Source organism: Sinohyriopsis cumingii, chromosome 18, assembly GCF_028554795.1.
Source record: "Sinohyriopsis cumingii isolate HCF-2022 chromosome 18, ASM2855479v2, whole genome shotgun sequence".
NCBI lineage: Eukaryota > Metazoa > Mollusca > Bivalvia > Unionida > Unionidae > Sinohyriopsis > Sinohyriopsis cumingii.
The window spans coordinates 99,332,759-99,349,072 of record NC_142978.1 but is presented as its reverse complement, the minus strand read 5'-3'; the positions used below and the strand labels follow the sequence as shown (position 1 = coordinate 99,349,072).

The 16,314-nt window shown below is 38.3% G+C and overlaps 1 protein-coding gene across 1 annotated transcript in view; it reads right to left on the bottom strand.

Moving 5' to 3' along the window:
* LOC149777576 (DNA repair protein XRCC1-like) overlaps nucleotides 1-16,314 on the bottom strand; it is a 68,093-nt gene that overhangs the window by 8,490 nt on the left and 43,289 nt on the right. The window contains exons 11-14 of the mRNA XM_089942196.1: nucleotides 15,315-15,430; nucleotides 12,540-12,620; nucleotides 10,100-10,172; nucleotides 7,841-8,173 (exon numbers count right to left, since the gene is read on the bottom strand). Of these exons, the coding sequence (XP_089798322.1) occupies nucleotides 7,841-8,173; nucleotides 10,100-10,172; nucleotides 12,540-12,620; nucleotides 15,315-15,430 (603 nt within the window). The remainder of the gene's footprint in view (nucleotides 1-7,840; nucleotides 8,174-10,099; nucleotides 10,173-12,539; nucleotides 12,621-15,314; nucleotides 15,431-16,314) is intronic.

The following is a 16,314-nucleotide window of genomic DNA, read 5'->3' as shown; positions in this document are numbered from 1 at the left end:
CTGACTACTTCAAATACATTACCTGATCATAAAACAAACGTGAAAGGTAAGAGGTGGAGCAAGTTATATCCCTTTGTCAGTTCCCAACATGAAGCATCTTAAAATCTTGTGACAAAAAAAGGCTAAAGTTTGCATCTAGATACAGAAGATACATATTTTGAGTAGATATTCAGAGTTATTTCCTGAGTGAACTGGAAACACAGTATTGTCACAAGTGGCTTTGTCACTTGTGACAATACAAAATGTTTACAGATATCTACTAAAAAAAACATAGATTTTCTTTTTATTTTACATTTTTTAAAGGTAAAAACCATTTATTTGCATCTACTTTTGCTTTTTGGATTTAGTTTTTAGGTATTTCTTGATGGCACTACTAGAGGGTCTACACATTTTAAGACCTGTACAGACTGATATGGAGGGAAAGAGAAGGAGCAGAAGAACAAGGAAAATGAAATAGTGTTAAATATGGAAATACAGGCCTGAATAAGACACATAAGGGCAGACATACCTCCTATATGGAAAAAGAAAAGTTGTTCCAAAAGTGGTATCGCTACCCTGGTGCTATCTTTTGTCTCCCACTGATATATTTCAATATATCACTTTGAAAAATATAATAATGCTCGGACATGATTTGTAGAAAAGATTCTAGCAAATCCTTCAGCAGATTAGTGATCATGTCATTGGGAAATTGCCATGTGACCTGGGAAGCTGAAAGCTTGTATGGGTAAATGCTAGAGAAGGTCGTCTCTACCCTTCATCCCACAGCTTAAATGATGTCAGTTAGGGACAGTTACTCTTTAATGTTATGCCAATGGCTTCTATCCTAACCTCAAAAACTGAAAAGAAAAAGAATGCATTTATCCAGCTTTAGTTTCTCATAAACTGAATGGAGAATCTGTTGTTTCCAGGATGATAGAGTCAGATAGAAAATATTGTCTATTCTGGAGTCAAAAGAACAAGCGATCCCTTTTCTGATCAGAACACCGGTCCCACTTCAGATATCATAATGAGGTGCTGTAGGTTCCCTTGGGGGAAAGGGTCCAAGGAAAGAAGGATTTCAAGGGCCCAAGGAAAGAAGGATTTCAAGGGTCCAAGGAAAGAAGGATTTCAAGGGTCCAAGAAAGATTTCAAGGGTCCAAGGAAAGAAGGATTTCAAGACAAAGGACTGTTCTTGGCAGTGAAAGCAAGGGCTGTTATAAGATAAGTCAAATCGTTGTGGCAGAACTGTCAATGGTTTAGATCAACCTGCAATATGTGTATCTCCCTTAAAGTCCTTGCTGTAAAGATTAACTAGCAAGCAGGTCTGATGAGTCAAGGAAACTCAGAAATTGGTTCAAAAAACCTTTGGTCAAGGCAGACAAACTTTACAAGATTAGATTGGAGTGGTCTTTGTTCTGGCCTATATCTTTCTTTCCATAGTGTAGGAACATGTCTTGGATTGTGGAACAGTTGCTCAAAGAGGAAGTCAGCTAGCTGTGGTACCTAGGCTCTTGAGGGAATGTGTTTTCCACTCACACCAATGGGGAAAATTCTCCACTTCGCACATATATATTCTGAATGCTAGGCCTTCTTGCCAGAGCAACTGCATCCACCACTTGTTCTGAGAATCATTTTCTTCTAAGAGTTTGCTTGACATGAACCAAGCATGCAGGTTCAGAATCTCTGGGCATCAACAGAAGACCTGCATTCACAACTTGTTGAGAAGGCAGGATTTTCCAGGGTATATCCTCTTTGATAGATCATTGATTCACAAGTTTTCACCACTAGTGGAGAGCAATCAGGATCAGCTATGGTACAATAGGCAATAGCATCTTTGGATACAAAACTGACTGACATGGTACAACAGGCAATTGCATCTTTGGATACAAAACTGACTGACATGGTACAACAGCAATTGCATCTTTGGATACAAAACTGACTGACATGGTGCTTTGCAGAATGTCAATCAGGCAGTCCAACTTCACGAATCAGTCTTACTTCAAGAAACTATATCGAGGTGGAAAGTGCAACATGACTGTTCATGATTCTTGTGAAGACCCAGGGACTTATATTCAGACCAGACAGCAGTGCCCTTAACTAGCAGACAAGTTCCTGTATGTGAACTTTATGAACTCTGGCAGGGCACTTAACATAGTTTGGAGGCCCTCCAAAGCCGCCATGAGTCAGAATGACAGTGGAGGCCCTCCAAATCCACCATGAGTCAGATTGGCAGTGGAGGCCCTCCAAAGCTGCAATGAGTCAGATTGGCAGTGGAGGCCCTCCAAAGCTGCCATGTGTCATATTGGCAGTGATAGTTTGGAGGTCCTCCAAAGCCGCCATGAGTCAGATTGGCAGTGACTCCCATATCATTGAAAAGGTGGATTCCTCCCAGAAAACTCCGCTAAGGATGGTCCCAAGCCCGGCTGAAAAATGAGGAGGGTTGGGCGTGGGGCTAGCAACCCCACCCCGTTAAAACAACTCTTGCTACAGAAACGACAACAAGGGAACAAATGACAACCGGCACTGGGAGCGAAGCAGACCAGGCAACTGGCTCAATGACAGATGGAGAACAAAACCGCAAGGAAGTCCCCATCCCCATAGCGGAACTTCTGACGCCAAAAGATGGATCAGAGTTGGATGCTGGAACGTGCGAATGCTCAACCAGACTGGAAAACTGGCACAAGCAGTGAGCAAATTGAATCACTACAACTTGACCCTCATGGGTGTAACAGAAGCACGATGGACTGGTGCCGGCAAGCAGAAGTTGAACTCCGGAGAAGTCATCATCTGGTCTGGAAGGAAGGACAATGACCACCGGGAGGGGTTTGCCATCATTATCAGCAAGAACAAGACCAATACCGTTCTACAGTGGAAGCCAGTGAACGAGCGCCTGCTGTACGTCAGGATGAACTCCAAGTACGCCAAGCTGTCTGTTGTTGTGGCCTATGCACCAATAGATGACGTGGAAGAAGAGGATAAAGACACCTTCTACGACGCTCTTCAAGCCGTTTTAGAGGATGTCCCTCGACATGACGTGCTGTTGGTACTTGGCGACTTCAACGCTAGGGTCGGCTGTGACAATAAAGACAGAGAGAGGACCATGGGGCGCCATGGAGTAGGTGTGATGACCAACAACGGGGAAAGACTGGTCAACTTTTGTGAAGAGAATGACTTGGTCATAGGAGGGACCCTGTTCGAGCACAAGGACATCCACAAGCTCACATGGACGTCACCAGACGGCAGAACTCAGAACCAGATCGACCACATCATCATCAACGCCGATGGAAACACTCCCTGCAGGACGTGCGAGTGATGTGGCACGCTGACATCGGCAGTGACCATAGTCTTCTGGTGGCCAAGGTGACTTTGAAGCTTAGGAAAGTTAGGATAGGGGTCTCCAGGAACCGGTGCTTCGATGTGGCCAAGCTGAAAGATCCAAAAGTGAAGGAAGAGTTTAGGCTGGCCCTAAGGAATAGGTTTAGTGTTCTAGAAGATGAGACAGCGCTGACCACAGACAATTTCAACAGAGCAATGAAGGAAGCAGGAGAAGTAGTTTTAGGTTATAGGAATAGTAAGAAGACAGAGTGGATATCAGGAGAGACGTGGACTCGCATAGACGAGAGAAGACAGATTAAGAAGAGACTTTTGGACTCCAAGTCACCAAGACTGAAAGAGAGAATTTTGAAGGAGTATAGAGGAAAAGACAAGGAGGTGAAGAAATCAGCAAGGAGAGACAGGAGAGAATACACAGAGAGACTGGCAAAGGAGGCGAAGGCAGCAGCAGAGCAGAAAGACATGAAGACGGTGTACCAGAACACCAAGAAGCTGAAGGGCGACTACGATCAGCACCACGACCTTCCAGTGAGAGATGAAGATGGAACTCATGTCACAGTGGAGGAGGAGAAGCTGAAGAGATGGAAGCAACACTTCGAGTCCATACTGAATCCTGAAGCAGAGGAGGACCTTGACATCAACTGCGACGACATCACTGCTGAGGAGGTTAAGCAGGCCATCCACAAGCTGAAGAATGGGAAGGAACCTGGCGATGATGGAGTATGTCCCAAGATGCTGAAAGCAGAAGACACAAAGACACCGCAGTTTCTTTGCCAGAATCTCCAAAAGATATGGGATAGTGAAGAAGCACCGAATGACTGGAAAACAGGAATCATCGTCAAACTTCCCAAGAAAGGAGATCTGGGGAACTGCAACAACTGGCGAGGAATCACCTTACTATCCATCTCCAGTAAGATTTTCAGTCACATCATTCTTCAACGCATCACAACAGCTGTGGACGGCATCCTATGCCAGGAACAGGCAGGCTTTAGGAAGGGCAAATCCTGCATCAACCACATCTTCACTCTGAGACAGATCCTTGAGCAGTCCCATGAGTGGAATGGATCCCTTTATGTGGTCTTTGTGGACTTTGAGAAGGCCTTCGACAGCCTGCACAGAACTTCTCTGTGGAAGATCCTACGACACTACGGCATCCCCCAGAAACTTGTCAACATCATCAGGTCCCTGTATAAGAACTTTGAGTGCAGAGTCATCCACAACAACCTACTCACTGAACCATTCAAGGTAGAAACCAGAGTGAAGCAAGGATGCATTCTCTCGCCGATCCTCTTCTCACTGCTCATTGACTGGATCATGCGCTGCACCATAGAGGGCAGGAGGCAAGGAATACCAGTAGATGCTGACCTCAATGCTGGATGACCTGGATTATGCCGATGACATCAGGTTGCTGGCAAGCAGACACCAAGATATCCAACAGAAGACACAACAGTTGGTACAGACAGCAAGCACCATAGGTCTTCGAGTCAACATAGGGAAGACACAAGTCTTGAGGAAGAACACTAGAGTGGGTGACCCAATCACCATCAACGACCAGCCTCTGCAAGAAGTAGATGAATTCACATATCTGGGCAGCAAGTTCGCCACGGATGGAGATTGCACAAGGGAAGTCACCACAAGAATCAGCAAGGCCAACCAGGTCTTTGCAATGCTGAAGCCCATCTGGAAGACAACAAACCTCAGCGCCCACACGAAGATCCATATCTTCAAGAGCAACGTGCTGAGCGTCCTTTTGTACAGGTCAGAGTGTTGGAAGACCACGGCTAACATAGAACGCAGGCTCGAAGTCTTCCAGACCAAGTGCCTGAGACGGACCATGAGGATCTTCTGGCCAAACATGATCTCGAACGAGGAACTCCGGCACAGAGCGGGTGCAAGCACCATTGCTGAGACCATTGCAACTCATCGATGGAGATGGCTCGGCCACGTCTGCAGAATGCCCCCCTGACTCACTACCAAGGGTGGCACTGAGATGGACTCCACAGGGGAAAAGGAACCGTGGCAGACCCAAAGAGACCTGGCGCCGAACCACGGAGCGAGAACTCAAGACCAGACGCCTCACCCTGCAGACCGCCCCCATAACAGCAGCCGACAGACCAAAATGGTGCTCCCTTGCTGTCGCCTCAAGCACCAGACGGCGCAGAGAGGATTGATTGATTGATTCCTCCCAGAAAGAAAGCATCATCATGGAGGCTAATGCGATTGTGAGAAAGAGAATGAGAGGGAAATGACCTTCTCCATTTTGTATGCCTTAGGAGATCCTTCTTTTTTCTCTTAGGAAACAAGGACATGGCTCTGGGTCACACAGCCTATGAGGTTTTGCCTCTCTGGCAGCCTTCTGTGATCAAAAATTGGTTATATGATGATTTACTAGATAGTGGATGTAGACAGAAATGCATCTTTTTCTGACATGTGAATTATAATGGCATTAGGTAAGAGAGTGTTCAGTTGCATTGTTAGAGCATGAACCACATCAGAGACTGGCTCAAAAGCACAAGTGTCAGTAGAGTTCTCAACAAACAGGTACTTGGCGCTATATGTTTCTTGAAGCTGGGAATGGGTAAGAAAAATCAGTCATTTTCTGGTGCCAAATACTTGACATGATTGGCATTCATGTCAGAGAAGGTACTGTAATGTAATGACCAAGTGCCCATACACAATTTCTTAAACGCAGGAATGGTGGTATACTGGTAAAATCTATACCTGATTTCAAATACTTTATATAATTGGCATCTGAGTCAGGCTTAGTTCTGGTAACTGTGATTGCCTGAAGCCTAGGCATAATTTGTGTCCTGAAGTCAGCAATGGGCATATCAGGAAAACTGATCACCATACCTGGTAGCAGGTTTAAGGCATATATTGAGAACACTGGCACTGTTGCCATCTGCAGCTGTGCAGCATTTTGGTACAATACTGGCTTTAATCAGGAAAGATCACAATAGCCAGTACTGGGCTAAGTCTGTGTTGAATTGTATACCTCTACAAATTTGGATTTTTAACGCAGCTTTATTAACTTTTTCAGCCATGCCAATACAGCATCTGTAGTATGGCAGTTTACGGTGATGTCTGAATAAGGTATCATGCTGCAGACAGGCAGCACCATGTGCCACCCAGTCACATTATCCTGGCTCCAGGCCGACCAGTCCAAACACTATACTCTTAATGCTGAGTGCCTAGCGAGGCAGCTGCAAGTACCATTTTTATAAGCCTTTGGTATGACTTGGCCAGGGTTTGAACCTGCAACATCCCATATCTGAGGTGAATGCTGTAACCACTTAGGCCACCAGAGCGGTCATGGAGAAAATGGACACATGAACATCACTATCACTATACCTCCCTCTCCCCCAACACACACACCTTCAGTTGTGAGAATAAAAGGTAAACTTTTGCATTTTTATATTTAGGACATTATCAAACAAAGAGTTCCCCTTGATAAAAAAATAACCATCAGAAGAAAGTCAAATCCCCTTGTTTAAATGTAGCTACTAAAAATGTAAATTTAACATAATTTTGTAATTTAATATCCTGTGACCTTGACCTTTGATTTATTAATTGCTGACTCAACAGGAAGCTGTCCTTCCTCAGATACAATGCAACTATGAAGTTTATAAAACTGGGAGCTGGGATACTGAGGAAAGTAGACTTGCCATGTGGAAACCAAAATTACAATTTCAGTTCCCGTGACTCTGACCCTTTGATCTCTGGGCTCAATAATCAACTGGGACATGCCTCTGCCCAACTGCTGATTACCCATAAAGTTTGATGAAAACTGGATGCAGGAAACAACTTATAGAGCAGAAACCAATGAAATTACAATGTCTTCTACGGTGGCCTTTACCTTGACCTCTCAACTCTTGACATCAATATCAATAAGGTGCTGCTGCTGCTCGAAAGTAGTCATCCTACAAAATCTTATCAAAATTAGGCCAAGGAAACTTGACTTATCCACAGAGTAAAATAACACTTTAAGTTCCAGTGACCTTGACCTTTGATCTAGCAGCACCAAAATTAACAGAATTCTGTCTCTTCTCACAGGTAAGACCCAAATTAGATTTGAGAAAAAAAATCACACCAAGTTCAAGTTATGATGAAGAAACCACAATGTCCATGGAGTGACTGGCAGATGGACATCAATATCACAATATCCCTCATGCACCAATGGTCAGAACAATATAAAGGAAAAATGCATGCATAAGAAAAGATGTCCAATATTATCTTGAACAAAAGGTGTAACTCTATGTTAACTGCATAGCATATGTGAGATCTTGCTAATACAAAACCTGTTTATCAAAACTGAGTTTAGGTGCACCATTAACAGAAGGAACCATTGTGTAGCAATGAAAGGCTGAAGGCTGAATTGTGTAACAGCAGTTAAATGCTATTCTAACAAGTGTTAAGCCAACTGCCATACACCGACATCTGTTCTGTACAGGTGTTGGTTTTTGAAAAAAGATCTATCAGAAAGACATAATAGAACAACATATGATGACTGGCAATATTTTGTACCTACCCGTTATATGCTGCAATGTATCTGTTCAACAACCTTCTCTCTGATGCCTTAAAATCTCCATATAAAAAGAAATGTTTTTCAGTGAAAAAGTCTGGTAACTCTGGCAGCCCTGAATCTGACCCATTATCATCATCCCCCTCTTTCTTCTTCTTATCTTCCTCCTTTTTGATCTCCTCCTCGTCCTCTTTCATCAATGCTTGGTTCTTAGATGTCCCAGGGACAGGCTCATCTTCATCTGTAGACACTCCATACATATCATCATCATCTTTGTCCTTAGTATCTTCTTTGTCATCAGCCATGCCAGCTGTCTTTTTTGCCAGTCTCTCTTTCACCCTGCAAGCATACTTTGCTGTTACCATATATATTCCATGTTAGGTCCATATCTGAAAAGCCCAACTATTTTTCAACAAATCTGGCAGATAGTTACAAAGAATGTCTCTGATAATAAGCCAATCCCATACCTTTTGACAAATTAATTAGACTGACACAATGGTTATATCATAAATAGTGTACTGAACTGTAAATTTTCAATCATTTTATCCTCAGTTACTTACGGAAAGACCCCAATATCCAGCAGTATAAACAAATGACAGAATAAATGTTATCTAACTCACATTTTCCTTAATTAAATAAAAAATTCTTGTGAAAAAGAAATACAGTTTGAGTGAAGTAAATCATAATCATTTTGTCAAGCAAGGTACAAACAAGTACAATAAATAACACTAATAGCATTTTACATCATGAAGGTCAGATTGTGTGACTTTGATGTTAATATTGTTGATGAATTTCATACATAATGAGAACCAAGTAGCCTATAAAATACCAACAAGGCTGTGCACTTAGCAGACAAATTGTTCTGGAAAGATGCTTTTCAATGCTTAGTTTACTGTTCCTTATGAGCGACCTGATAATGCTGATAATGGAACTCCTTGCGAATTTAATGTTTTTTTATGACTCCTCTTTCAGTTCTTTCCCACTCAGATTGTCTTCTTATGATAGATACTTGCTGTTAGGCTGGCACAAGTCTGAAATACTTCTCATTATTTTTTGCTAGCAATATTTGTACAAGCTGGTATTGAGACAAAAACACAGTCTCAGAGGCCATTTTCAACCATTTATGGAAGAAACATCAGCTTCTTCCTATGACTTTTTTTAATGAGCATTCATACATGTGAGAGAACCATGATCTCAAACAAGTAGATATTGAAATTTTGATCAGTATATTGGCCTCTAAATCAATAGAATTTTTATCAGCAAAAACTTGACATTATCCAAGGGTATAGACAACAAAATAAGTGCATTTCTTCCCAATAATGTGTCTTTTCTTTAAAGTAAAATAAAACAGCAAATTCTAAAAATAGATTTAGATTCTGATGACAATGTTACAATAATAAATTTAGTACGAGTCAATATATTGTCAATTAATTAAAAAGGATGTGTTGTTTATCTTGTAGTTAACAGCTAAGATTTTTCTAATAACAACCAAAAGCATTTTTTAAATTTCCTTCACAGAAGTAACTCTTACAGATAAACTCCCCTGGTTTCATTTTTCAGGGAGGGTTAGATTCTGAGGTAGCAACGAGTAATTTCCTAATGTTAATGAGATCGCGTAATTGAAAACGTGGATAATGGATGGATGGATGAACTGACAGAAGCATACATGAAACTAAAGAATTGTGTATAGCAAAAGGCACATCTTTACTACAAGTCCCATATTTGTATCTAGTTTTAAAAAGACACCTTGAATGGTTTAGGATTTTGCTCTGGATGTTTACAGACAGAAAATGAATGGATGGACATAAGAACAAAAGTAAAAAACCTATTATAAATGAATTAACAAGAGGCACATCAAAACTACAAGTCCAATATGTGTACTGATACATATACTCTGAATGGCTTAAACAGTTATGCTCTGGAAATCCTACCCACCAAATAAAATACCAAGGGTGGTGAAATTGGTTTAAGTGCAAATCCAAACTTCTTACTCAAACAGGAGCAATAAATTAGTTAAATTGTATTATTAAAATTTTTTTAAACTTCATTTCAATCTCCATAATGTTTAGTTAGTACCAAATCTGGTTTTAATTTATGAAGTCTTTCAAAAGTTATTGAAAAGAAATTAAATGTGTGACCAACAGAGTGGCTGTAGAGACAGACATGTGGACAGACATGGGCAACATTATATGGTATCTCCATAAACTATGGTATGGATTTTAATGTTCCTATGACATGTGAAAAATAATCTTTACTCAGTTTCACCTTCTGATCTCATCCTCTGTGTCCTCTCCTGTGTCTCCAGATTTTGTACTGTTTTCATCTGTGTCCTCCTCTCCTGTACAATAAAACAGTATGCAAACCTTTGATTGTAAAGTCCATAACAGAAACTGTATTTTCTGAATTTATCTGACTAATGCAATGCAAAATTCTCCTTCCTTTTTTAACTCATTATCACCAAAAATATGATCATACACCATTCACTTAACACCCTGATTGCTTATTCAAGTATTCCAAACCTCAATCTGAAGTTTATATTGTAAATAAACAGCAATCACTTCAGGTGCAAAGTGTCATGCCTATGACAGGAAATTGTTGTTTAACATCAGATAAACTTTGTCTATGATTAATAGTATACAACATCCTACATCATGAATGGGGAATACATAAGGCTTTTTGACAATGACTTTATATCCCACCCAATTCTATAGTTGCTTGAAGTGTTTGAATAAATTAAAGCCATTTGGAAAACCAACTGAACTAAACAGGTACTACTTCAGTGTCTTTCATGCACTACATTGCTTCTAATAAAAGACCACAATTTCAAAAAACATGTTGGATTTGATGCAAAATGTTACTTCTAATTATCCTAAAAACAGTTTTGTGAAAACAATGTTCTGGATGATAGACAATAAAACAGCAGCTATTTATCTCATCTAGTTTTTTTGTTGAGTGACTTTACCAATCGTTTCATCTGAGATTTAAGGCGAACATAGAAAAGCCCCAAGTGATCAAAATACGAGTGACATAGGTTGGTACTAATGATACTCCTGCCAACAACAAACTTTTATACTTCTTCTTTCCATTGGTGGGGCAATAAAACAATATTTCATCAAAGGCTGATTAAATCAAAATTGCCCATGCTGGATAAACAAGAAGTTAACATTGGCCTGCATATCAGCCAACTCTGAGCTATGATAATAATGATATTCATTAAGCTAGAGAAGACCTGGGAAAACTTTAAGACTGATATAAACCTGAGAGTTGTGTATATGGACAACAATGATCACTATGTCAAATTCCCATGAAGGTAGGCTTGAAAAGTAAACTATTCCTTAATAAAAACAGGCTTTATTGCATGATTCAACTTTTATCTGAAAGCAAGAAGAACCATTACAAATAGCATTGAGCAGGATATTTTCATGGAGATAAATTACATGATTTGTTGTGGAGGGGTCTTAACTTTTTATTTTAAATTGCAGATCATTAACTTTAACCACAACAGACAATAGTATTTTTCACTCCTAACTAAAAAGGAATTTTTAGCATATGCTATACTGCATCTTACTAAACATCATTCTAATGAAGACACATTCATAATGATTTATTTACTATTCAGCATCGGAAAAATAAGGAGGAACAAAATAATGCAATCCAATTATGCCATTTATCCAACAAGCCTGTCTGTCAGGGCTTACATGTCGAGTCCATGATTACAGCATTGGTGTAAAACATGTGACCTTGACCCTAAAGGTCAAAAGGTGAAGCAAGTATGTTGCAAAATGAACCATTGAAACTTCATAATCGTTCACCAAGAGTATAAAGAAAATACATGAGGTGTTTAGGAAAAACAGGCAAATGGAGAAACTTTAACCAAAACCTTAACATAAATTTTCTTTTGACTGTGACCTTGACCTTGAGGCCTAAAGGGAAAGCAAGCATGTTATTGAATGGATTATCTAAGCATCATAATCATTCATCCCAAATATGGAAAAAAATCCAAAGTGGGGTTTGAGAAGAAGTTGAAAATTGTTGAAGGATAATGGGCAGTTTTTTCAAATTTTATAATGGCAATCACATTTTGCGGATGGATCAGCATCATTTGTTCAATGGTGAAAAATCTTTATACCAAGATGCTTCTGTCAAATTTGATCAAAATCTGTTCAGCTTTTTTGGAGAAGTCATTTAAAACTTTTTTTTAATAGTAAAAGTAGCATATCAGTATCTATGTAAAATGCCTGTGTGCTCTATTCCAAAGTTGGTTTAAACTAGTCTTTTTTAAATATTTGTTATACAAGTTGAAAATAGCAATTGGTAACAGATGCCAAATGGATGATGCATGACAGAGCCAATCAAATCATTTACACAAATTTATGTATGACCTAGCTAACAGAGGTAAGCAAGCATGTCATGGATTGATTTGTCTTATCTTGATAATTAATCTTGATAATTAATCTTGACAATGTGATGAGAATTAATCATGGTTTAGTAACTGCAATGAAAAGGAAAAACGTTAATCAAAACCTTAGTGTGAATTTTCTATGACTAAGACCCTGACCACATGCTAACAGGGGTCAGCCAACATGTTGAAATGATTCTGCCAAAATCAGAATGGTTGGCATCTCCGTATATAGCAAGCACCTGCCATTATAGAATAGACATAACATCAGCATCTTTAAACAAGTCTTTTCTTAAACTTTCTCACCGTCATTTGAACTAGCTGCCTTCTTTAAAGGAATGGACTGTTGTGACTTTTGAGTACTTTCATCTTCACATTTGGGACTAACTGCAAATATAAAAAAAAAAAAATTTAAAATTGCAAAGATGTACAGTGTAAAGTGAATTTTGCACGGAACACTATTACACAGAACTATTCAGATTAAAACTCAAGATAATTCTGCATCTAAAGTAAATTACAGTGAGTACAACTGTACATACATTAGTTATATCCAAACAGCATTATAACACAAACTAAAACTGAAGAGACCAAAAGAAATGCAATAAAAGACCTATGGTTGTATACACTATTGTAAACAGTGTCTTGTATTTATTTTCATGCTTATAGGTTTTCAAAGAAAACTGTTCTGTCCTTTTGAACTTGTGGCTTGCCTCAACTAATGAAATTCAATACAGTATCATAAATGGAAATACTGTATTGAAAAATACTGCATATTTAGTCCAGTTATCTAACAATGGAAACACTATATGGAAAAACATTGTTTAATTTTGTCCAGTTATCTAACAACAGAAACACTGTATTGAAAAACACTGTGTAGTTATCTAACAATCAGATTTACTGTATCTAGCATGTATTGTGCTGGATTAACCCAATATGAATACACAAGTTAAATGCACTTCAATTGTTCATGAGGTGTGTTGTGCTGAAATAACAGAATAAGACCATAAGAGTAAAAATGCATTTAATTCATTCAATACAACAAAATAAATCATTAGTCATGGGTAATCTTTGACTCATCAGGGGCCAACTTGTCTACAATTTTTTTTTATTAGAGAATATGAATTGAAAGCAAATTTAATTTGCTTGAATATTGTGAAACTCTGATAGACTGAACTCCAATGGCCAAAATGAATCTGTTTGAATAATCCATTCTTTGATTGTACAAGATGTAATTTCTACATTATATAACCAACAAGCCAGTATGAGCAATTGTACAAAGTTTGTTAGTAAGGACTGGAGTGCTTCTTTCAATTTGAATTCAGACATGCTTCAGGATAAGGCTTATGATGTAATGATTAATCCATGATCATAAATTCTAACTTAATTTATGAATCCATCTGTCAGAAATCTTGAAAGGATTCATAATGTGACACAATCCTATAACCTCATTTACCAATCACCTTGTTTGTTCTTAATGTAAGAAATTTCATTTAGGCTTGCAAATCATCAATTCAGTCTCTCACATAGCATGTATGTTGATATTTAGACAGGGGTCAACATTATAAAGTTATTTCAAGTCTAACAAGGAACAGACCAAAACTATTTCCCTTGCTAATGTGGACAAGAACACTGGGTTGTCCATAGAAACTATTTAGATTTATGAAGGTAATAGCTACAATATGCGTTTAAATATTTATAAAATTTGCACTGTTTAAGGATCAAAAACTCCTCATACCAAACACGCAAAGAAAGTTTGTGTTGGTGAGTTCATTTTTTTCAGTTTGAAAGAATTACTGAGATCACATCAGTTATCCACAATAGAAAGAATGCACTGCTAGCAGTAATAAATTGCTAATGATTTCCTAAGATCTTGTTTACATTCTGATGGCTTTATCATGTTCTTTATTAGGACTGTTACTGTGATTATTTAATGGGAGAAAGTCAACACAACAGTTTCATTTTATGTCCAATCTCTCTTAGTTCACAGCATTTCAAAACATGTAGGGAACAAATGTGATGTCATATTGATGATGTCATAATTTCACGTAGTACAGTAACTGTTCATTACACATGGGTATGCAGTATAGTAACTGTTCATTATACATGGGTATGCAGTACAGTAACTGTTCATTATACATGGGAATGAAGTACAGTAGCTGTTCATTATACATGGGTATGCAGTACAGTAATTGTTCATTATATATGAGTATGAAGTATAGTAACTGTTCATTATACATGGGTAAGAAGTACAGTAACTGTTCATTATACATGGGTATGCAGTATAGAAACTGTTCATTATGCATGAGTATGGAGTACAGTAACTGTTCATTATACATGGGTATGTAGTACAGTAATTGTTCATTATACACAGGTATGAAGTACAGTAACTGTTCATTATACAGAGGTATGCAGTACAGTAACTGTTCATTATACATGGGTATGCAGTATAGTAACTGTTCATTATACATGGGTATGCAGTATAGTAACTGTTCATTATACAGAGGTATGTAGTACAGTAACTGTTCATTATACATGGGTATGCAGTATAGAAACTGTTCATTATACATGGGAATGAAGTACAGTAGCTGTTCATTATACATGGGTATGAAGTACAGTAACTGTTCATTATACATGGGGATGCAGTATAGTAACTGTTCATTATACATGGGTATGAAGTACAGTAGCTGTTCATTATACATTGGTATGAAGTACAGTAACTGTTCATTATACATAGGTATGCAGTACAGTAACTGTTCATTATACAGGTGAAAATCCATAATATCTTGGAACATCCTAATAAGGTAGTTAAAGATTATCGTGTACTCATTTAAAGGATGGTCAAACAATGAGGTTTTACTGAATTTTCAAAATTTTGTCTCAACAATTTTATAGGTGAAAGTGAAACTTTCCATGAAAGTATTCTCTCACAATACTGCTGTTAATGGAAGCCATAAAAGTATACCTAAACAGAGGTACATTGCAAGGGACCACTGTACTCTATTAGAAATACTGGCATGAAATATTAGGTTTCAGTTATTGGCAGACTTACATCAACAATGTATTGAATGTAATACTACTCACTGTCCTGCTTGAATGGTCTTTTTTGAGGTGGTGATATTTTGACAGGTTCCACCTTCTCCTCCTCCTCCTCCTCCTCAGAGCTTCCAGGAGGGGATGCTGCATCACCAAGTCTGTACCTGCAAAAGAACATGTGTATGCAGTACAGCCTCTCTTTATCAACTACTAACGACATCTTTAACAGCTACCCAAGATATTTATTCCTGCTTCCAAAGATATCTTTACCTGCTACCAAAGATGTCTTTAACAGCTACCCAAGATATCTTTATGTTGAATACTAATGAGGGAAATCTGCTAACAAAAATTAGTTTTTTTTAACAACACAGAAGTTTTAATATCCACTGAGTGTTTAATTCACAACAAAGAGAAAAAATGAAATAGGGCTGGCAGTAGCTACATCACCTGCTGCAATAATGTCTGGATTTCAAACTGATTGTATACTCTGAACAAAGCTAATGGATTTTGTGCATGATTGTTAAGCTACACAGAACAGAAGAATCCAAATATGAAATGCTGCTTTTGCTTGTATATGAAAGAATTCCTTGTTGAATTCTTTTGAAGCATGAAGGTAATTTGTTTACTTCACTGCATCCTTGTCTTGAAAATGTTAGAGAATTTCCCAAGCAAATGAGTAGTTTTCAGTATATATATATATATATATATATATATATATATATATATATATATATGGGGGGAGTATAGATACTGATGCTTTTGTGGGTCAGTAAAATGAAAATGAGAGAGAGATCTATGAAATTGGCCTCTGATGCTTGTTTATTTTACATCGTAAGAGGTCTTTTATCATAGCAATAACATCATAAGAGGTCTTTCACCATTGCAATAACAATATTTGATGTCAGACAGCATTATCATTTTGATATTGGACCAACAAGATTTCATATATAGTGAAAACTCCACAGTGACATTCCCATCCATCCCAGATGAGTTGTGACTTTAAGTCCGTGACCTTTAAGACAATGATCATTTTAATTTATGTTTTAAA